Genomic DNA, 24,488 nt, shown 5'->3' on the forward strand with positions numbered 1-24,488 from the left:
TTCCTCACTGCATTGCTCTCTGACCTCACTCGATTAATTCCTGCCTATTTTAAGCTGTCCTCATACCTTCTGGTGAAGCCTGCTCTGTCATCTCACCTTTTTTAGCCCACCTGTGATATATTTATTGGGCTTGCATGTTTACATCTGGGGAAAGGGGGGAGGCTCCAAAAAAGATAACTATTCAGGACACCCTGGTCCACTCCTCCATCACCCCCTACTCCTCAACCCCCACCTATGGCACCTCCCCATGCCCACGCAGAAGATGCAACACCTGCCCCTTCACTTCCTCTCTCCTCACCATCCAAGGGCCCAAACACTCCTTTCAAGTGAAGCAGCATTTCACTTGCATTTCCCCTAACTTAGTCTACTGCATTCGTTGCTCCCAATGCGGTCTCCTCTACATTGGAGACACCAAACGCAAACTGGGCGACCGTTTTGCAGAACACCTGTGGTCTGTCCGCAAGAAAGACCCAAACCTCCCTGTCGCTTGCTATTTTAACACTCCACCCTGTTCTCTTGCCCACATGTCTGTCCTGGGCTTGCTGCATTGTTCCAGTGAAGCCCAACGCAAACTGGAGGAAGAGCACCTCATCTTCCGACTAGGCACTTTACAGCCTTCCGGGCTGAATATTGAATTCAACAACTTTAGATCTTAAACTCCCCCTCCCCCCATCCCCACCCCGTTTCCTCCCCCTCCCTTTTTTTTGTTTTCAATAATTTATATAGATTTTTCTTTTCCCACCTATTTCCATTATTTTTAAATCTACAACTAATACCTTGTCAATCTTTCCACCCCACCCCCACTAGAGCTGTACCTTGAGTGTCCTGCCATCCATTCTTAATTAGCACTTTTCTTAGATAATATCACCACCTTCAACACCTCTTTGATCCTTTTGTCTGTGACATCTTTTGATTATCTGCTCCTATCACTGCTTGCTTGTCCCTACAACCACCCCACCCTCAACTTCTCTCCCCCCACCCCCCACCTTAAACCAGCTTATATTTCACCCCTCTCCTAACTATACTTCAGTTCTGTTGAAGAGTGGGGTAGACCCGAAACGTCAACTCTTTTCTTCTCCACCGATGCTGCCAGACCTGCTGAGTTTTTCCAGGTAATTCTGTTTTTGTTTTTAACTATTCTGTTTCCTGTTCTGGCTCAGAGGATCCAAAATACCTAGGCTGGAATATGAGCCTATTTGTCCCAAATTTCCCAGAACTTGTAACAAAGCCAGTCAAGTATAAAGGATTACAAGGAATCAGAGGCAAACCCAGAATGATTGGAATTCTGAGGTGTCCAAACTACAGACATTGTTTTTTCTCTCTCCAATTTTCTTTTATTTTTTACAGGTAGACAGTGACTCATTCTGGGATATGATTCCAGCAACAATATGATACCACCCAATTATTAAAGAATGAGGCAGAACAGTGGGCGACTGAAGCATATTTGATTGAGGTCAGGACACTGAGGGATAATTCCCCTGCTCTTTGAAATAGTGCTGTGGGATCTGGAGTACAGACTTGGCCTCCTTTTAATTTCTCAGCTAAAACAGCATCTCTGCAGAGCAAGACTCCCAGCACTGCACGGAATGTCAGCCTTGCTTTTTGTGTTCAAATCTCTGGCGTGGGACTTGAATCCACACCCTTTTGATTTAGAGGTGAGTTTGCTACAATCTAAGCCACAGCTGACACTACAGTTATTGAAATATGGCAAGTTACCAGTGCGATGTTGAAGCATAAGTAAGCCACCAGGCAATGAGAATAGTAACTGCTACATGATCTTCCACGGCATTGCTGATGGTGAGTCTGAGAATATGTGGTTTTAAAAGTGTTACCAACAAACTGTAATGGAGAAAAGTATTACAGAAAGTGTGACACAGCATTACACGTTACTCTCATGAGTTGTCATAATATGTAGATTTTATTCAGCTTCAAAGAGTGTATTTTAAGTATCAACATGCTGCATCACAGAGTGGTACGATGCAGGTTTTGAACCACAATTCCCACATTTCAGCTAGGTTAACAAAAGGGATCACTGAGAGCACCCACAATTCTTGCCTCACAGAAAAGGGAAATATGAGTGGATCTTTTTACTGCTCAGGATTCAATTAAGACACTGTAAACGTTTGGAGACAAGTCAGCCGTTCATCCTCAAGGCTGCATGCTAGAGTGGAACTTTCAACTTTGGCAGGAGTGCAGAGTGAGCAATATCAGATCGGCCACCTGTTATGCATCCTACCCAATCTTCTCACCGTTGAGCTCCCCTGCTTAAGTCGATAGTTTCAACCGCAGTAAGTGCCATAGGTCGGGAAGGACCAAGAGAAAAGAATTCAAAGGAAACAAAAGTGCAACAGGAAGGGAATTTCATTTTTAAATATACTTCTTAATTGGTTAACACAAGAGTAACAGTCCAATGTTCAAAACTGAAATGCAAAGCATAAATATTTGTTCTGGCTTAAATTGTTTTTTTTCAGGGGCTTTACTGTGGTGTGGCACATTCTGAATGATATACAACAATTCTGTCATAACAACTCATATCATTTTCATACTTGCCCTACAGGAAACTTAGCAACATATGTCACAACTGATGATATAATGACAGCATGACATGGAGGAAAAGAATAGAACGTTTATTGTATTGGATGAAATAAAATAATAGATGAGTGCAACATAGCTCCAAAATTCACAGTATAGTAAGCTTTAAATACTGTCAACAATTATTGGCAACGTAAGGCTAACCCAATGATGAACTGGGTAAATATATCAGATGATTAGTTCCCAAGGTGTACAGGCCACATAGGTTTCAAGTTCTATCCTTTGTCTTTACAGAATTCGGCAAAGGCCACCACAGCAGTGGTGGAGATGTTACAGTTGACTTGAACATGCTTGACCTCCAGAGTGGGAAGAAAATCAGTCAGAATTTTGCCCCTCATACTCTTTAATGACTTTTTCTGGAAAGGCACAAACTTGAATCTCAAATGGTGACAATGGCTCATAACTTTCTATCATCAAATATTCTAGTACCAATCACTGTACAGGCTCAGACATGAAGCCACTTGATAAAATTCTGGAGGACTGGTGGAGCTATGCACATCTGGACTCCATCATGCGTTACCAACTTCAGAGGATGGAGGAAAAGGGGAACAAAATTGAAAAAGAGACAATTCCTGAAGACCAGAGGATTTTAATTTACATCGTTAGGAGTGAATTAAGAACTTACAACTGATCAAGAAACTGGTGAGATATAATTTGCATGCCAGTTCTGATATGTATTTTCTTCATACCATAGAATAAGTAATGTTAAAAGTTAGATACAAATATTCATTTTAGATACAAACCATGTTGAAGAGCAAAGTCGTTTCTGTGGCATCACAATGAACTGCTTTGTCTCTCAGTGTCATTGCCATAAACTATACAAACTGTTTTTCAGGGATGTGATTTGAATATATGTTACTTACATAGACATTAAAAAAGCTATCTCTGTTGAATATTGTGCAAAGTAGAACAGTCGATATTCAGCACCGAGCAAAAGCACAAAGCACTCTAGGTCAAGTTAAAGCAGACAGAATGCAGGGCAAAGTTACTTACGCTCAGCTTTAACCATGTGCTTGTCAAAAAAAAAGTATTTGGGCTGTATTAAGTTACTAATAAAAGTATAGAAAGTGTGTATCCCAGTTTCTGTGAAGTGGTTCCACAGCTAAAATGAAATACATTTCCATCCTAGCTAAATCACGAGGATTATTTCCGGGATGTTGAGACCAACACAGTTCAACAGGCTTCCTGTGCGAGCACACACTGAACCTCCTGATATCCACAAGGAAAACATCCTCCTCAAAGAGCGCCACCAGCCGACAGCTAATGAAGCACTCCCATTGACAAAGGACCTCAAAAAAAAACCACGCCCTCGTCTGAAATCCCATGGCCCCTAATGGAACACACTTCACTCCCTAGAAACTGATAACAGCCCCACTTCTTGATGGTGCACCTCCTGGTTGTCTGCAAACATCACCAATCACAGCTGACCTGAGTGGTAAAGTCTCAGGTTTCATACTTCAACAAAAAATCTGCACAACTCTCAACTGCTTGAGAACAGGGAAGGTGTTGCCACTTGCCCTACAAGTAGAATATGAGGAACAGCTCAAATTGTAATTGTGGCCACCCAAGTCAGACCATCACCCAAATACTGAACTTCTGCCCCGAGAGATTCATTCCTGGTGTCATCACTACAACCATTCTCATGACGTTAGCTGAAGCCTTTGAATAGATTGCTAACCTCGGCATCAAACTATAACTGCTTCCCCAGCCATATGAAAAAATCTGAGCTAACAAGAGAGTAATTAATAATCTGAACTTTAGCCTCTATGAAACAAAAGGTGGTTTTAATGTGCTAATGTCAATTGACTGCAGAGCATTCGGACACACTTGTCTCATAATATCATTGGTGACATTGCAATTATCATAGATACTTCAGTCTAGCAGTAACTTTTATTGCCGTGGTTACAAAAAGCTTTAGAAATTTTCTTCCAACATGTCATCACAAAGAGTTGTAAATCAACTAGAACAGATTAAAAATTAGACCCAGCCTGTGATGAGAATTTCAACTGACACCTCTTGGGGCAGAAGCCTCTGGGCATCTATCTGCAGTCAAACAAGGAAATCCACATTCAGTCTTCAATCATCAGAGAATTGTGGTGAACAGCGACAGATAGTTTGGCTGTTTAGTTGTGGTGCACCACAAAGACTGAGCAACTATTTCTAGGCATTAAATTTTGTTTAAAGTTAACTTTTAAGAAACTTTTTTTTCTGATACTTGTATTGTGAAGAATAGTAAAGCATGTAAATACATAGCTAAAACAAAAACAGAATTACCTGGGAAAACTCAGCAGGTCTGGCAGCATCAGCGGAGAAGAAAAGAGTTGACGTTTCGAGTCCTCATGACCCTTCAACAGAACTGAGTAATATTAGGATAGGGGTGAAATATAAGCTGGTTTTGTTTTGGATTTCCAGCATCCACAGTAGTTTTTTGTTTTTAAATACATAGCTATCTTGAACATTGTTTATTTACATGTTCCATGTGAAATGAGTAACCTGTTACTTTATAGACTGATCCTTGATCTGATAGACAATTCAATCTGCCCGCTGATTAGAAGGAGAATTGCATGGTGACACGCGACACATTTCAGTACACCAGCTTAAGTTTTAAGTGCTTGCTGTCTTAAGCCTGTGCATTACTATCATTTGCTTAGACACTGGACAGATTAAGTAAGGCATGTTGAGAATCATAGGGGATGGGAGTTTCATTCATGGGAGTGATTGGTGACATTAAAAGTAAATAGAATCTGCAGTGTAAAACCCTAAAATATGATGTCCCAACACCATCCTCGGAAGAGCACCAACTATTATAACAGTAGGAGTTTTTCTATATCCTAGGCCAGTTACAGCTCTCTGAATATGCTGTTCATCTTTATTCAACTATAGGCAGTGTTGTGTTGTACTCTCACACCCACTAAAAACCACTGCAAGTTATTCCTGTTACATTCAATAATTATTTTATATTTGCATAAAAATTTTAAATAAAAAAAATACTAAAATCACTAAAATTAAACCCAACATTAGGGTTATAAATGCAATCCAAATTCAGAAACAGAATCACAGAAGTTGGTGGAGTGGGCACATAGGCAGCAGGTGAAGTTCAATGCAGAGAAGTGTGAGGTGATTCATTTTGATAGAAAGAACATGGAGAGACAATATAAAATAAGGGGTACAATTCTAAAAGGTGAGCAGGAGCAGAGGGACTTTGGTGTATATGTGCATAAATCATTGAAGGTGGCAGGACAGGTGGAGAGAGTAGTTAATAAAGCATACAGTATCCTAGGCTTTATTAATAGGGACATAGTGTACAAGAGCAAGGAGATTATGGTAAACTTGTATAGGGCACTAGGGAGACCTCAGCTGGAGTATTGTGCACAGTTCTGGGTGCCATATTTTAGGAAGGATGTGAACGCATTAGAGACAGTGCAGAAAAGGTTTACAAAAGTCGTTGCAGGGATGAGAAACTTCAGTTGTGAAGATAGCTTGGAGAAGTTGGAGCTGTTTTCCATGGGGAGGAGAAGGTTAAGAGGAGATTTGATAGAGGTGTTCAAAATCATGAGGGGGCTGGACAGGGTAGATAGGGAGAAACTATTCATGCTCGTAAAAGGATCGAGAGGGCACAGATTTGAAGTGATTTTCAAAAGAAGCAAATGCGACATGAGAAATGCACTGCCTGGAAGTGTGTTGGAGGCAGGTTCAATTGAGGCATTCAAGGGGGCATTAGATGATTATTTAAATAGAACAATGCACAGGGCTATGAGGAAAGGGAAAGAGAATGGCACTGAGTCACAATGCTCATTCGGAGAGCCAGTGCAGACATGTTAGGCCAAATGGCCTCCTTCTGCATCATAACAATTCTTCATATTCAGTTTCCTTAGGTAGGTTGCTGAAGCTCATGGATGAAGGGAGATTACGAACTTATTGCAGAAGCACAGTCAGATGTCCAAAGAAAAAAGTAACAATGAAACTGTCAGATTCTCATCAAAAACAACTGATCTACCAATGTACTTTTAGGGGTGGAAACCTGCCATCCTTATTACAGTCTGGCTTATATATGACTCCAGTCCCACACCGAAGTGACCTAGCAAACCACTCAGTTGTATAAAAATGCTAGTTGCAGCAATTCAAGGAGACAGCCCACCACCGTTTTCTCAAGGAATCAAGGGATCCGCAATAAACACAACTTGCCAGCCATGCCACATTACAAAAATATAGTTCAAAAAAAGGTAGACAATGCAGAAACAAAAGATTACACAAATAGCTAAGACAGAGGATTGATTTAAGTGCCCAGGCGAGCAGTCAGCCCTTCCAAAAGCAGCAGCAGAGGTTCAGCCAATTTTAATGAATGAGACTCGTCAGCATGCCGCTTGCCAACAAAACGACTTGCGAGTTGGTGAAAAGCAGTTACCCAGCTGCTAAAATAGCCAACTGAGAAGTTGTTGCTGGGAACTAGTGGGGCAATCTCTGGCATAGTCAAGTCTTCAGGGAGGTGAATCACAGCTGTAGGAGGCCCAAGGCTTTCTTGGGGGCCTGCAGGAGCGTCCCTGCTCTTCGTGGACGACAGGTAAAAAAGAAAAAAAATTAAAAGCTCCCACAATCTGCTGACTTCTAGTGCTGGATCCTGCTTCTTGCAGGTTTGACCTGGCAGGGAGACACTCGCTACCTCCCTCACTCAGACCCCAGGTTAAAATGGCAGATTGGGCTCTGATCTGATATTTAAAGGGGACAACACCTCCTTGCTGCCTGTAATTTAAAATTACAGCCAGCATGGTTGGGGTGAATTAGCTGCAACTGCATTTTTCATGGATTTCTCCAGGTGGGAGATTGAAATTCCTCCATTGAGCATTCCACCCAATCCATCCAAGGGAAAAGGCAAGGCAAAGGGCAATTTTGAGTAAAGATAAAGAACCCCAGTACTCAGGTAAGCAAGTGAGAGAGAGATCACATGGGAGGGAATTCCATGAGAGGGAATGCACAGGAAATCTCCTCTTATTTTTCTTTTGCTGACAGTCAGCTGAGAGTTTCTTCCAAACTTGAAGTGAACCTAACTTTGGCATGACATCTAGTAGTCTGTAATAACTTTTGCTATTTTTCATTACACCTCTGAATATGAATAAAATACACTCTCTGGCTTATTTTTCCATTAATTACATCTGCTATTTCTCCATTAATTACATCTGTCTAACAAAAAGAAATAACCTGCTTTTAGCACATTATAGTTAAAATGTGTAGCTTTTCTTTTGACAAGTGCAGCATACTAATTAAAATCAAGCAAAGTACACACACACACACACACATATATATATATATATAATATATATGTCATTCAAGTACAGAATGTTCAAAAACATTATCAATTCACAAATTTTGTATGGAGTTCCAAGTCCAAGCTAAAACATTCAACAATTCTCCATTATTAATGCTTAACACACTAAATACAGTTAATGCACTGGAAAGCTTCACCCTGAAACAGCAGCACATCATAAAAATTCATTTGACTTGTTTTCTGAATGAATAATTTAATGTGCAGAGATGTGTTATAATTAAGGTTTAAGAACTAGCTTATCCAGTAAATAGATGCTGCTATATAGAATAGGGAGATGTATGGTTCAATCCAAAATGGTATAGCATAGGTGCACGACTGGGGACTAAAATTGTAGATGGTGGACAGGCTTTTGGGAGTCAGAAGGTGAATTACTCACCACAGAATTTCCAGTCTCTGACTTGCTCTTGCAGCTGTAGTATTTATATGGCTGGTCCAGTTAAGTTTCTAGTCAATGGTAACCCCCCCCCAGGATGTTGATGGTGGGAATTTAGTGATGGCAAAGCCATTGAATGTCAAGGGGAGATGGTTAGATTCTCTCTTGTTGGAGATGATCATTGTCTGGCACTTGTGTGGCGTGAATGATGCTTGCCACTTATCAACCCAAACCTGACTATTGTCCATGTGGCCACAAACTGATTCATCATCTCAGGAGTTGTGAATAGTATTGAACATTGTGCAATCATCAGTGAACATCCCCACTTCTGACCTTATGATGGAAAGATGGTCACTGATGAATCAGCTGAAGGTGATTAGGCCATGACACTATCCTGATGAACTGCTGCAACAATGTCCTAGAGTTGGGGTGATTGGCTTTCAACAACCTTTGTGGTAGGTTTGACTCCAGACAGAGGAGTGTTTTACTCCAAATCCCCACTGACTTCAATTTTTTCTAGGCCATACTCGGTCAGATATTGTCTTGATGTCAAGAGCAGTCACTTTCACATCAGCTCTAGAATTCAGCTCCTTTGTCCCTATTTGCTCTCCTGGAACCTGCAGCTGATGTGAAGGAATACCACTGCCTTTTCTGCTCTGGTGACTGAAAGGGCCATGGCGGACAGTCTCTGAGTGCCTAAGCCCAACACATTGAGAATGGTAGAGAGAGGGGCAAGTTGTAACTGTGCAGGGGTCGCCTCTGTCTTTGGGGCTTCATGAAGAAAAGACACATCAAAAGCGGTACCCTCATCAACCCTGAAATAATGGAGAAGCAAGGGTCTAGCGAAAATTACGAACCCAAAAAATCATTAGTAAAGAAATAGTACTAGAAAGGCTAATGGGACTAAAAGTCAACAAATCCCCTGAACCTGATGGCTTGCATCGTAGGATTTAAAAGAGGTAGCTACAAAGACCAGAAATGGGTCGATTTTGAAATTATAGAATTCACTAGGTTCTGGATTCCCCATGGATTTGAAGATAGCAAACATAACCCTGTTCATCAAGAAAGAGGGAACAGAAAAATCAGAGATTTATAAACCAGTTAGCCTAAAATCAGCTGTCAGGAAAATGCCAGAATATATTATTAGACACCTGGTAACAGAACTCTCAGAAAATCATAATATGATTAAGCGGAGTCTATGCAGATCTATGAAAGGGAAATGGTAAGTTAAAAACGGAAAATGCTGGAACTATACAGTAGGTCTAGCACATCTATGGAGAGAGAAACAGCCTGTGACCTTTCATCAGAACTGAGAAAATATAGAAATGTAATAGGTTTTGAGAAAATGAGAGAGGTGAGTGTGAGAAGAACAACAAAAGGGAAGGTCTGTGATAGGGTGGAGGGCAGGAAAGATTAAATGAGAAAAGGTTTCATGATGCATGACCAAAGAGAGTTGCAATGGGACAGATAAAGAAACAAAAGATGAATCAGGAGTAGGTGTGAATGCCAGGATAACTGTTATCCAAACACAAAATAAAAGATGAGAGATACAAGAAAAAAAACACAAACCAGTAAAGAAACACAACAAAATGAGGACATATTATGATCTAAAATTGCTGAAATGTTGAGTCCAGACAAGTGCACAGCTGAAATATGAGCTGTTCCTCAAACTTGTATTGAGCTTCACTGGTACAATAAAGCAGGCCAAGGACAGAAATGTCAGTGTTGGAGCAAGGTGGAGAATTAAAATGGCAGGCAACTGGAAGCTCAGTGACAAGCTTGCAGGCTCAACGGAGGTGTTTTGCAAAGCAGTCACTTAGTCTGCATTTGGGTCCCCAATTTAGAGAAGACCATATTGTGAATAGCGAACACAGTACACTAAATTGAAAGGAGTACAAGCAAATCACTGTTTCACTTGGAAGGAGTGCTTGGGGTCTTGGATGGTGAGAAAGGAGGAGGTAAAAGGGCAGGTGCTGCATATCCTGCGCTTGCATGGAAAGCTGTCGTAGGAAAGGGAGGGGGTGTTGGGGGTGGCTGAGGAGTGGACCAGGATGTCAAAGGGGGAATGGTCCTTTCTGAACGTTAAAAGGGGAGGGGAAGGGAAGATTTGCTTGGTGATGGCATTACTCTGGAGGTGGCGAAAATGGCAGAGGATGGTCCTTTGAATAAAGAAGCTGGTGGGGTGAAAGGTGAAGATAAGGGGAACCCAATCATTGTTCTGGGAGAAAGCGGAAATGCTTGAAATAGAACTGACATTGTCAAGGGTCCTGTTAACAACGGTGGGGCGGGAGGGTAAAATTCTTGGTGGAAGAAAAAGGCAGACAAATCAACAGCACTAGTAAGGAAAGTTGTGTGGTTCAAACAGATGCAACAGAGATGGAGAACTGGGAGAATGGAATAGAGTCCTTACAGGAAGCAGGGTGTGAGGAAGTGTAGTCAAGGCAGTTGTGGGAGTCAGTGGGGTTATAGTGAATATTAGTTGATAGCCTATCACCAGAAATGGAGACAGAGAAGTCCAGGAAGGGAAAAGTTAGAGATGTACCATGTGAAGGTGAGGAGGGTAGAAATTGAAAGCAAAGTCGATGAAGTTTTCCAGATCAGGGCAATAGCATGAAGCAGCACTGATACAGTCATCCATGTACCAGAAAATGAAGTGAGGGAGGGAGCCTAAGTTGGACTGGAACAAAGGATGTTCCACATAACCCACAAAAAGGCATGCACAACATGGGGGCACCGATAGGGAAATCATATTTGACAAATCCGTTAGGATTTTTTTGAGGGTATAAATAGCAGGGTAGATGAGGAAGAAACAGAGCATGTAGTAGATATGGATTTTCAAAATGCATTTGATAAGGTGTCACACAAAATGTTTTTATAAAAATATGCAGCTCATGAGATTGGGGTAATAGATTAGTATGGATTGAGGATCGGTTAATAGAGAGAGAACAGAGAGTAGGAACAAACACATCATTTTCAGTTGGCAGGTTGTAACTAATGCAGTACTACAAAGAGCAGTGCTTGGGCCTCAGCTATTCACAAAATATATCACAAACTTAAATGAGGGAACCGAGTATAAATGTATCCAAGTTTGCTGACAATTCAAAGTTAGGTGGGAAAGCAAGCTGTGAGGAGAACACAAAGGCTGCAAAGGGATGAGCAGTAACTCTGTGTAGTGATGTTTTAGAGTATTTCTTCTGAAATAATGATTTCAATACCCTTTAAAATGTTAAAATTAAACCAGTTAAAGTTTTCTTAGTACCATAATTGCACACTATGCAACAGAAGTGTTAGATGGGACTTCAACTTAAATTTAATCCATAAAATATCCTGTAAATTCACCCTGATCCTTATAAAGATTATTCAGAGTCAAAAAACTCCCTACCCCTCCTGAAGGTGATATATGGGATATGAATTTATGGATGTCTGGTACCTCGTCCAAGTTACTTACATAAACTAACGTTAAGTATAGACATGTGAGGGGGGCACTCATTGGATAATTACTTGTGCAAATATAAAGAGACTTTTTTGTTACAGTGCCCCTTTAAGAGGCTGTCAATTGGTTACTTAGTCAATTACTTTGTTTCTTAATCAGAAGAGTATAAAGAGACACTCCTGGTCCTGGGCCTGGCCAAGGTGGCCATTAACAGGTCCAGGCAATGGGCAGTTGAGCGGGTTGTATGGTCCGACTGCCTGCCTCTCTTTCTTGGTTGTGTCCGCACACGGGTTTCCCTGGAGAGGGAGCACGCAGTGTCCATTGGTGCACTTGAGAGCTTCCGCAACCAGTGAGCTCCGCAGGGGCTGGAGCAAATTATCAGCCCCCAAACTGACATTTTAATTTAATTTTAATGAGTTCCTGTTAAAGTTTTATTTCAGTTACAGTCAAGTTATAGTACCTCTTTCCAAGAGGTTATTCATTAGTTATTTGTCTAATATACTTTCAAAAGAGTATAGAGACACTTACTGCACTTGTGGGGGGTTGTAGAGTTAGGAGCTACATTTGTAATGTTTCACTTTGTGAATAAATCTAAAACGGAGTAAAGATTGACCTCTATGTGCCTCCTTCTACCTACTGGCCATACTTTGGAGACGTCTAGGCAGCAAGTTACTAAACTATTGGGCTATTAGAGCTGTCAACATCAGGAAATTTTTAAGAGTAACATTTCTAATCAAAAAAGTGAGATAAATTGAAAACCCATTTAAATAAAGGTTTACAAATGAAATTTACAAATGAAACACATTATTCACAACATACATCAATGACTTGAATGAAAGAACCAAATGTAATATCTCCAAGTTTGCTAACAACACAAAACTTGGTGGGAATGAGAGTGGTGAGGAGGATGTTAAGAGGCTTCAAGGCGATTTAGACAAGTTAAGGGAGTGGGAAAATACATGGCAGATGCAGTATAACGTGGATGAGTGTGAAGTTATCCACTTCAGTAGGAAAAACAGAATGGCAGAGTATTATTTAAATGGTGATAGATTGCGAAATGTCCCCAACCGAGTGTTGCAGACTGGCACATTCCAAAGTCCAGGACTACGTGCTGAGGGACGCACTAAAGCTTGGGGCAGCTGCCGCAAAGGCGCAATGGGGAAGGGTCGCTGCCTAAGACCTTTCTGCCACAGTGCACCGAGGGACTGGCAACTGTGTAGAGCCCCTCGGGCTGTACAGCCCAAAATGAATGTCTGCAAATGATTGTAATATTCATTGTTTGTACTGATGCACCTTGTGATACATGTTGTAAAAGTTGAACCTGATTGTACCTTTGTAATGGTGATTTTGAAATGGTTTGGAATGTGGTTGAAGATATTTTATGAATAAAGTATATTTTTGCAACAAAAAACGTTGAGGTACAAAGGAACCTGGTGTCCTTGTACACCAATCATTGCAAGCAAGCAGGTGCAGCAAGCAGTAAAGAAGGCAAATGGTATGTTGGCCTTCATTGCAAGAGGACTTGAGGACAAGGGCAAGGATGGCTTACTGCAGCTGTGTATTGTGTGCAGTTTTGATTTCCTTACCTAAGAAAGGATATGCTTGCCATAGAGGGAGTGCAGCAAAAGTTTTCCTGACTGATTCCTGGGATGGTAGGATTGTCGTATGAGGAGAGATTGCATCGACTAGGCTTGTATTCACTGGAGTTTAATGGAATGAGAGGGGATCTCATTGAAATGTTTAAACTCTGACAGGGCTGGACAGGCTTTATGCAGGGATGATGTTATCTCCAGCTGCAAGGTCTAGAACAAGGGGTCACAGTCTTAAGATATGGGGTAGGCCACTTAGGACTGAAATGAGGAGAAACTTCTTCACTCAAAGGGTGGTGATCCTGTGGAATTCTCTACCACAGAAAACTGTGGAGACAAAGTCACTGAATGTATTTAAGAAGGAAATAGATAGATTTCTAGACTCTAAAGGCATCAAAGGGTATGGGAAGAGAGCAGACGTATTGTGTTGAAGTAGAGGAGCAACCATAATCATATTGAATGACGAAGCAGGCTTGATGGGCCAAATGACCTACTCCTGCTCCTATTTTCTATATTTCTAAGTTTCTACATCATGGCACAATAAATTTATAAAATAAAATGACCGACCCACAAGCTGTGTCAATTTGAACCATGCTGAATCCAGGAACAAGAGATGGGTTTTCAATACAGTCTGCCAAACTGAGCTACACTGGCAGAACATAGGCTGTGCAGAGAATAGTGAAGTTGCCAACTTTTGTGGTAGAGTAACTGCTAAGAATCAGCATTAGACAAATGATAAAATCAATAATGATGATGTCTTTGATCTTTCCATCAGCATAAATTTACAGATGGCTGAAATAAAAATCTCCAGCATAGCATTAACCTTGCACTTAGGCTTATACTGCGGTTTCCATTTATTGTATTGCTAACCGCAAGATTTCGGAGCTGTGCTTAGAACACTGTTGAGAATTAAGAATGTGCTAATCTGTGACACATACGCCTTAGAAGATAAAGGACACCCACTCCTGCTTCCCTAAACAATAAACTAGACTGAAAGTCATATTGCTGTGTCCATTTGCCATGGGCTTATTTACGTTAACATTTTCTCACGACATTTCCCTTTCTTAATTAGGTCTGTTTATGAAATACATCACCCATAGCTGATTGCTCAAATAACTTGGTGTGAAATCACTGCAAATGACATTCTGAAAACAGCTGCTAGAAGGTGTGCCCTTCTAGTACCCAAAGGATGGCTACAATTGGGGAAAACAGCTGCACATTTAAGAATAAGGAACTATTAATGGAGATGTTAATATACCAAATGAGTCTGAAGGAAATCAGCAATAATGTTTATTTACTAAGGTTGTAAAAACATTGTAAATACAGTAGCTAAGTAAAACTTGATGAGTTTATGAATACTTCAGAGCCATTTATTTGCCAGTGGATTCTTAAGGGCAATTACAAGACCAGTCAAGTAACAGGTACTTGGAGGCACTATATACATTGGGGTTTGGCTGCATGTTAAACCCAATTTAATTACAGACTAGAATATTTCTGATACACATACAGCTAATTTACCTGTTCATTGCAGGAAACATCCTCAGCCATCTGCATCACATACAGGTGGCTTGAGCTCCATGAGGCAAGGTGCTCTGAGAATATAGTTAATGAAATGTCAATTTATTTTAAAATTATACTTTGTGACAACAATTTAAAAGTATTTGTTATTTACTTAAAAGTATTATATTTCATTTCCCAAAATTGTTTTGCTGATCTGACCCAAAGAGGGTTATTTTAACCCCCAAAAGAGTTAGTTTGGTGCTTATGAGCCAAAAGCAGCCATGCCCCAAAGCTAACCTACATCCTCCCTACAACTAGACCTCCTGCGATCACTGGCCAGATCGGACACCCAATCTTTGCCCATATCTATTCGCGGTTACCCGCCAAATCACGTGTACCCACTAACCACACCCCCCGCCTCCACCCGACAATATCTGCAGAAAGAGCAGGAAGCCTACCTGCTCTCGGGCTGTGGTCTCTTCTAGAGCGTTCCCCACCCAACAGGAAGCCAAGCCTGTCATTCAGGCTGGCATCTGGGCAGGAAACCTGTTTAAAAAGAAACACGCTGTATAATTAAAACTCCACAACATTTGGGGAAGCTCAGAGTTCCGAGCCGCTGGCCATTGTTCCTGGATGTGCTTTTTCTAAGGATACAATTTCTAGTTTTTCTTTTTCTGGCTGGCTGGATTTAAAAAACAAAACCGAAACTCCCTAAAGATAATGAAGACTGCCCAGACAGCTACAATATACAGCTTGCATTCCACCAAGTGGGATGGAAAGAAAAGACACTCAACTCCCTGGAGCCATCAAAGACCCCATCTCCTGTTGGCTTTTCACTATATTGAAACTTTGCAAATGTTTCTAAGATGAGACATCAAAATGCAATTACCTGTTCTAAAACAATGACTGCAGCAGACAAGGACTAATAGAATTTCTCTGGAATTCCAGCAGAGTACTTTAAGAGGAAAGCAGGAGGGAAATCAAGACCATGCTGTACTGAAACAGGGGGCTGAAGCTGTTTGCGCTCTCTCTCCAAAAGTATTGTGCCCGAATTTATAAAGTAACCATTCTGAGAAGAACAATCTACTCCAAACCAAGACTTGTGAGAAAAGTTATAGCTCATTGAATGGAAAGGACAGTAGCAATGTGGGTACAAAATTAGCTAAGTAATAGGAAATAGCAAGTAATGGTTAATGGATATTTTTTGGGCTGGAGGAAGGTTTGTAGTGTAGTTCCCCAGGGGTTGGTATTGGGACCCTTGCTTTTCCTGATTTTTATTAATGATCTAGATCTTGGTGTGCAGGGGACAATTTCAAAGTTTGCGAATGATATAAAACTTGGAAGCCTTGTAAACTGTGAGGAGGACAGTGTAGAACTTCAAAAGGACATAGACAAGTTGGTAGAGTGGGCAGATGAAGTTCAGTGCAGAAAAATGTGAGGTGATTCATTTTGGTAGGAAGAACATGGAGACAATATAAAATAAAAGGTACAACTCTAAAGGGTGTGCAGGAGCAGAGGGACCTGGGTGTATGTGTGTACAAGTCATTGAAGGTGGCAGGACAGGTGGAGAGAGCAGTTAATAAAGCATACAGTACTCTAGGCTTTATTAATAGGGGCATAGAGTACAAGAGCAAGGAGGTTGTGCTGAACTTGTATAGGATACTAGTCAGACCTCAGCTGGTGTAGTGTACACACTTCTGGGTACCACACAATAAGAAGGATGTGAACGCATTGGAGAGTGTGTAGAAGAAGTTTTAAAAAATGGTTCCAGGGATGAGAAACTTCAGTTATGAAAATAGATTGGAGAAGTTAGGACTGCTCACCTTGGAGAGCAGAAGGCTAAAAGGAGATTTGATAGAGGCGTTTAAAATCATAAGGAGGCTGGACAGAGTAGATAGGGAGAAACTGTTTCCACTCGTAAAGGGGTAGAGAATGAAAGGGCACAGATTTAAAGTGATTTGCAAAAGAAGCAAATGCGATGCGAGTAAAAACTTTTTCACACAGCGAGTGGCTCAGGTCTAGAATGCACTGCCTGGAAGCAGATTCAATCAAGGCATTCAAGTGGACATTAGATGATTATATAGAAACAATATGCAGGGTTACAGGAAAACGTTAGAAGAGTGGCACTGAATCATAATGCTCAATCGAGAGCCAATGCAGACACAATGGGCCGAATGGCCTCCTTCTGCACCATAACAATTCTGTGATTCTTTTGGGAATAAAATGTGGAAATCTGTTCCATACAACCACACCCAAGAAGACAACTGAATGAAACAGGTGCAACGTGGAATCACCGCATCAAAACCAGCCAAAGAACAGCTAACCGTATACTCCTTTGTTTTATCTTCGTCACAAACTGTAAAAATTTCTTAAGCCTAACCTCTTATTCTGCCATTTGTACTAGTCTGTGTGTGGGCCCAGGCTAGTGTGAGTGATGTATGAATGGTGGTTGCAATTTCCCTAGTTTGCTATGCCCAGACCTGGAAAGGAAGAATAGGGGAGTCATTTCACTCTTCCTCACAAGTTCATACCACCATTTATAAATAAGGGTAATTGAGTTGTGATGATTAAGATGAACGATGTTTTTATTTCACCAAGAATGTTAGTGGTATTTTTGGACAAATTCCATGATTATCAATATCTGTGCAGACACTGTAAATCAGAGGGTCTTAATTACCATTAGTAATTTGTTTAACTTTGTAGTTAATTTTTATCTCTGCCTTCTTTTAAAGGCCAAGGCACAGATAAAGATAGTAAGATCCAGTTGTCTTGACTTATTTTGTAAACTCTAGTGTGTTAGTGGGGTGTTCAATTGTTAGATTGTGCTGGTGGTGGGAGTTCACCCTACTGGGACTTGAACAGGAATCAGCAGACAACAAGCACATTTCCAGCTTTGTGGATAGACTGGCTTTCAACGCAATGCTCTTTAAACAAGCGCAAAAGATTGCGGAAATTCGATTTGTGCCAAATGTTATTTGAGTTTAAAATTCCAGTCTTATTTCACTGGTTATGCTGATTTTAGGTGAATTATGCAGAAGAAAACAGTGAAAACTCTACATCACAATGTAAACGCACACAGAACCACTTTCCCTTAAAACAATCCTGTGCAAAATATATTTGTCGTTAGTGGAACAGCAGATGGACAGTTGCTGTGTTCAATGTTCTCTTTAAATTGAACAGCCATGCACCTGCCCAGCAACTGAAAAGTCACGCACAAGTCAGCCCCTTTAAGTTGCTGCACGTTGTGTAAAAAAGATTTTCAAGGGGATCCATATTTAAGCAAGTTGTATGTGCACTCAAGAAAATTACAGGGTACGTTGCCTGTATTCCAGAATGCTTTGTTTTGGAGTCCCTGTTTTGAAGACAGAGCAGGAATGGCAATCTCTTGAGAAGCCATTATAAGATAGCTTCTGCTAAAAACAAGGGTGAAAATAATTTTTCGGCCAAATACTTCAGGATAACACTAATGTAGAACTTTTTCAAAAGGAATTCTTTAATGGTAACTCTTATTAAACACCTGCAGTTTTCTTAACAAAAGGGAGTTTCATCGATACATTTAAAATTTTTAAGCTTTACCATAGGTCTAAACAAGGTTGCATGGCAGGAAACTAGATATAATTTTAGAATGTACTTCAGTACAAAATATTATTTCAATAGAACATCATTTTATTAAAATGAAGAAACTGGCAATCATTCATGCATGACCCTCACAGCAGAAAGACACTTTGCACTATTTGCCTGTCATCTCCACTACATGCACCGTAAGCAGCTTAGCATTAAATCAATTTTAAAAACTAAGTTAAATACATTACTATTATAATGGGATAAAAGGCAATGAATGCTGTGCAGCTCCATTAGGCTTCTTTGTTAAGGAAAAAAGCCAATTATCTGCAGCTGTCAACCATAAAGACCTAGAGCCATTTAAGCTAACATTAGCCTCCACCTGATGAAAACAGGGGCAATTTCTTTTTTCTTAATAACGTAATTCCCTTTTGCTATAAAAGCATGATAAATACAACAAAATAATACCGGCTGCATTCTGTCAGAAAACAGTTGATAGGTGTAGATTAGGCAGTAAAAGTTTCAATACAGTTGATTCCTGTTGGGCAGGGAATGCAGCCTGAAAGCAGGTACGGTTCCTGCTCTTTGGCGTAGATATCGCTGGGATGGGTGGATAGATGGTACAGCGTGGTTTGGCAGGTAAACACATATATATGTGGGCAAACATGGGGTGTCCGAACAGGTTTGTGATCACAGGAGGTCTGTTTGTAGGGAGTGATGCAGGTTGACTAATAATAAAACTTCAGAGGGAGAAGGTAGTTTAGTGGTAATATCACTCGGCTAGTAATCCAGAGGCCCAGGCTAATGCTCTGAGGACATGGTTTCAAATACCATCAAAGCAGCTGGTGAAATTTAAATTCAATTAATAAAATCTGGAATTGAAAACTAGCTTCAATAACCATGAAACCATCATCAATTGTCATAAAAACCTGTTTGGTTCACTAATATCCTTCAGGAAAGGAAATCTGCTGTCCTTACCTGGTCTGGCTTATATGTGAATCAGATCCTCAATAATGTGGTTGACTTTTAACTGCCTGCTAAAATGGCCTAGTAAGTCACTCAGTTCAGCGGCAATTCAGGATGGGCAACAAATGCTGGCCTTGCCTGCGACACCCACATTTAATGAAAAGAATAAATTTTTAAAACGTACACTTTGCTCCGGGATCACATTTACTGTATAGGAGCGAGTTTCTCATCCCCACCCAGAGAGAAAAAAAAGGAGAGGGAGTGTGTAGGTTTGGGTTACTACCTCATTTCTTTTAAAGAAATGCTAACCACCAGCTATGCAGTGCTGAGAACATTACATAATGTAGTAGCCAGCATACTTAACGAGAACATTTCCAACAATGATTGACAAGGCAAAGTGCTTATAATGACAAACATATTCAACCTCTTAGAACAGTGCTTCTGAAATTTTTCCTACTGTGACCCCCATTTTAATGCTTTTAAATTGTCATGACCCCAGAGTGAGAGCAGGGGGTGGTGGGGAAGAAAGAGGAGTTGTGAGAGCAGTGCAGAAGGAAAGAGTTGTGAGAGCAGGGGTTGGGGGTGCGGGGGAGGGGGGAGGGGTGGAGATTGATCCCCAGCAACCACGAAAAAATTCCTTTGTCCTCTTCACGATATTGAAGCCCCTTATTTATTCAGTAACTTAAAGCTGATATCTGATGTTGTAACAAACTCCACCAACACGCCTCTTTCTTCTTAAGACTACAAGAACAATAATATAACCCACCCCCAGACACACTGAGCAGTCAAACCAATGGTATTCACTAGAAAAATGATAGCCAACTGGGGTATCAGAAAATTTTAATTGTGCCACAAGCAGAATTTTTAAAAATCTTATAGATTTGTTAGAATTTATTTGTTTAAGGTATGTTGGTAAATAAAGCATAAACAATTATTATAAAAGAAAAAAAACATTAGCTATACAGTACACCAAAAGTGATCTAACAAAGTTTCAACAAAGAAGCATAACTTCTTTACTATGTACCCTTATTTAGTACTCCTAATGTGTTCCTAAAAAATGGCGCGCTATATGAAAATCATTTTCCCATAAGAAAACATGGAATAAAGGTGAGTTATGGTCTTGACCTATAATTTTTTACATTAAAAACCTATTGCCTAGTTGAACCTAACTAGCCCAAAAATCCTCTAACTTAACACCACTTAATAATTTACTAACTCTCAACTTACTAATTCTTTCAACTTAACTCTTGTTTGCCGCTTCCTGCCTCCAGTTTGCCACCTCTCCCCATTCAACACCTCTCCCTCTTCCCAACTCTCCCACTTGCCATTTCCTTCCCCAATCCCCCCAGTCACCACTTTGTTCCCGCTACCCAATTCTTCCATTTGCCACCCAGCTCCCCAACCTTCTCAGTCGCTGCTTCCCTCTCCCGAACCTCTCCACAAGTAAGGGTTCAGGCGAGCGACAGCAGGACAGGAGAAATCAAACAAGGGAGAGGCAGCAACTGGGAGGGTCAGGGAAGAAGGCAGCAAGCAGAACGGAAACAGCAAGCAGGCCACTGAGAAGGCAAGTAGCCCAAGGGCCACCTAATGAATACCACAGGATCAAACTCAATGCAGCAAAAATGGAGGCCAGCTCCAGCAAATTTTGCAATAAACAGCAGACTCTCGCCACAGAGAATTACAACTCTGGGTGTGCTATCAAAGTGGCCCATTGCAAGAGCTGCATTAGGGCCTAGTTTTGTCTCCACAATGATCATTGCTGCCTTGGAGGAGGGGGAGCTCACAACCCCTCGTCCTGTGATCCCACTGAGGGTCACAACCCATGGTTTTGGAACACCTGACTTAGAATATAACTGTAATATCAGCTCTTACAAACATGAAGCAGGTAATTTTAAGTCCCAACAATGGGTCACCTTGGGATTGCAAAATGTAAAATGAAATTTAAAACGTGAACCCAACCTGCCTCAAACTTCAAACCTGCCCACTTCCAGTTTTAACAGAGGCGGGATGGGGAATTGTCTCACAAGCTTGTTAGCAGTAAACTATTGTTTGCAAACCCACACAAAAATTAGAAAGATAAGAGGTCTGATAATGAAAAGAATTCTGATTTCAATGAGAGGATAGCAAAAATGAACTGCTTGCACAAAAGAAGGCCATGTCATACTGCCTCTCCTGGAACACTAATGGATTAAATCACAAAAACAAACAAAATGATCCTGAATTTACACAAGACAAAGACAATTCAAACAAGTGGCTGGTTCAGATTTTCTTTCCAGACTTTACGGACATTAAAATACCTGTAGACATGGGACAGAATGGAGGTCAGGAGTTAAAATCTAAACAGGGTGGTTCAAAGACTGTGCTAAAAGGTCAACAAAGAAAAAATAAAAAGAAGTTTTGAACAACAAAGGAAGTTAGTGAATCGAAAGGGTAAGAAGCCAGAGGATTTTTTCTTGGTTGACAAATCACACCTGCCAGTACCAGAAATCCAGAGGGATTGTCAGAAATCAACAATGTTGTTCTTGTCAAAGTTAACCAGATAAAACCAAGTATACAATTTTCTAACCCTGGATGTGGAAAAGCTGTAAAAAATAGGCAGAATGAAAAAAGGGAACTTCTGCAACAGGTGACAGAAAGCGAAGCACCAGTAGTAAAGTAAACTCTCGCTTGCAAGAGAGTTCCAGCTCTAAGAACTCCTGCAAACTGAATTTAAATCCTAGCTGTCAAATGCAGTTGGTTGGTCAGGTTAAGTATAATTAATTTGCCAAGACAAAATGTTTAATAGTGAAATGTGACAGAAGTAGAAAGAATATTACCAAAACTCTATGCAATAAATTAGTGGTTAAAGTGTTTACACTGCTATATTTTGATAATGTTAATGACAATACTTTTTCAGTTTTTAGGGGGCGGTGTTATTACCGCTAAACTTGATAAGACAGTTAGGTTTCAAATTGTCTCTTTTAATTTAAGGTAAATCAGAAAGCCCTGGAATGGGGGGGAAATGGTGTGAACTTGTGCTGAGCTCTGCCGGGGATAAGCCCTTGTGACCTGGTTGCCATGGGGACAGGGGGCCTCAGTCAAAACTTATTCAAAGTCAGATGGGAGCCGCAACACCTAGGCATAAAGGAAAAGGGAACTGATCTGACTACCACTGACTCTCAGACTTTCAGAGGCAGAAACCCCAAAGGATTTGGAGAAAGTAGACCCACCACAGGCACTGCTATGCTAAGCTGAAGAAAAGAACCGCTTTTAGTTTAATCACCAGGAGAAGGCCTGGTGAGGAAGGAACCCATGTTCGAGGAAACAAGGATTGTGACAAGTTAGAGACTACAGAATTGCCAAGGGGAACCTTGCCATGGGGAGTCCATTTGATTACGCTCAAAGAGTTGAGTGAAAAGGACTTTATTTAAAAGGACGCTGGAAGATTCGCCTTGAAGTAGGGAGAAGGGATCCTGTTAATGCCAGGAGGAGTTGAATTTTAAACTTAAGATTATATGGCTACAGAGAGTACAGTATAACGTAAACACAGCATGGTTTCCTGTTGTGTTAGGAAGTTAAGGGGAGGTGGGGGGAACCGTTCTGTAGTTTAGTGTATAAGTTGCTTACTAACTAATGTTTAGTTGTGTTGATTTTAGTTTATTTGTTACAGGAGAAGTCTTAAAATGTGAAATCTTGTGTGATCCTTTGAGTTGTTCACTGGAAAATTCATATCTCTTTAAAAAAGTTATCAGTCTGTATAGGGATCATAACAGAACTCAAACATATTCAAATGATATTAATCTCTCCAGCCAGCGGGAACAAAACCAGGGAGCAGCTACATGGAATGGCCCCACTTTCTGCTCTGCTGCAGTCAATCTGCAATTTTAAAGCCACCAGTTTTGGTTTTAAATGGTGCGCCTGCTAGACTCCAATGACAGCCTCATAAATAATTGCAAATTGGAGTCCCAAGCCATACATGGGCCTTGATGGAATATTAACTCACTCAAGTGTTACACCCAGTATTACTCTGCCACGTGAACCTGTTGGGTAGCAACAGAGGCTCACTGAAGCAATTTAAAACAAAAATCGTTCCATAGAGAGGCCCAGAAAAACAGGCAAGCTTCTCTAAAGTGCAGTATGGTTGGATGCAAATTTGTGCTTATGACCTCCCACATCACCAAGCTCTCAATTTGCATTGCTTGGGCAAGGTCAAGTACTTCATCACAAAGGGAGGGATACGTGGAAGGACAACTAACTCTGCTGGGGCATTTTGTTCACCTTGCAGGTAGCCAACAGAGACATTGAACAAAACATGGAAGCACATCACTTATTGTATTGGTAGCAGGGCTACTTAACTAAAGGAGATCACAGAAAAAAGGAGCCAACATTTCAAAAGGTGAGGAATTTGTAAGTACACCAAAACAAAAATCACAGCAGAAATCAGCAAAACAACATTCTGTACTCACGTTCTAACCACTGCTCTTCACCTCTAGGTTCTGGCACTGGAATTGGCAGAAACCTGGAGGAAAAATGGGAAATAAGAACAGATGAGACATGAGGAAGAGTAGCGTACCGCCACATCAGCTGACTGAGTAGAGACATAAGAACCAATGTAGAACATGGGCTACTCCTGGTCAGCTTGGATCATTACCACATTGCACAATGTCTAATCCCACCTGAGCCAGCAAGGAAGCTGAAGGGTGAGCTGCTGCTGATCCACTAACTTATGGGTTGAATTGTCCCTCCTTACTGCCTAAAAGCCCTATTTTTAATGAACAATGTAAAAGAAATAATGCATCTAGACATAAAATAGTCTTGGATAACAGCTAAAAAAAAGTTCAGAAAAGAACTTGACTGTCAGAATTTCTCAACAATTAATCCAGTGATTTTCAATAGTAACCACTTATTTACAAGTACCCTAACTTACAACTCTCATGTGTCATGACATGTCATCTCTGAACTCCACCTTCAGCTCTCTTAACTTCACCAGATCCAAGATGTCTTTACTGTCACGCTCCCCAAGTTACAACAGCCACCATCACAACCTCAAAGGGCCACATGCTCATGTACACATCATTTTTATTCTTTGACAGTGTAATGAAAATATAATAATTTTCATATTATTGTAATTTATTGTAAAGATAGGATAATAGTAGAGTTTGGATTAGTTTC

At 40.7% G+C, this 24,488-nt stretch overlaps 1 protein-coding gene and 1 long non-coding RNA gene across 2 annotated transcripts in view; both read right to left on the reverse strand.

Annotated features, from left to right (window-relative positions):
- LOC144697377 (transcription factor RFX3-like) overlaps nt 1-24,488 on the reverse strand; it is a 433,584-nt gene that overhangs the window by 305,555 nt on the left and 103,541 nt on the right. The window contains exon 3 of the mRNA XM_078569355.1: nt 23,783-23,835. Coding sequence (XP_078425481.1) covers nt 23,783-23,835 — 53 coding nt within the window. The remainder of the gene's footprint in view (nt 1-23,782; nt 23,836-24,488) is intronic.
- LOC144697385 (uncharacterized) lies at nt 1,900-14,902 on the reverse strand. Its single transcript, XR_013580358.1, has 2 exons — nt 14,818-14,902; nt 1,900-2,948 (listed from the first exon to the last, which is right to left on the reverse strand). It is a non-coding gene; the product is annotated as an uncharacterized LOC144697385 (long non-coding RNA).

The sequence above is a fragment of the Cetorhinus maximus genome, chromosome 2 (assembly GCF_964194155.1).
Source record: "Cetorhinus maximus chromosome 2, sCetMax3.hap1.1, whole genome shotgun sequence".
NCBI lineage: Eukaryota > Metazoa > Chordata > Chondrichthyes > Lamniformes > Cetorhinidae > Cetorhinus > Cetorhinus maximus.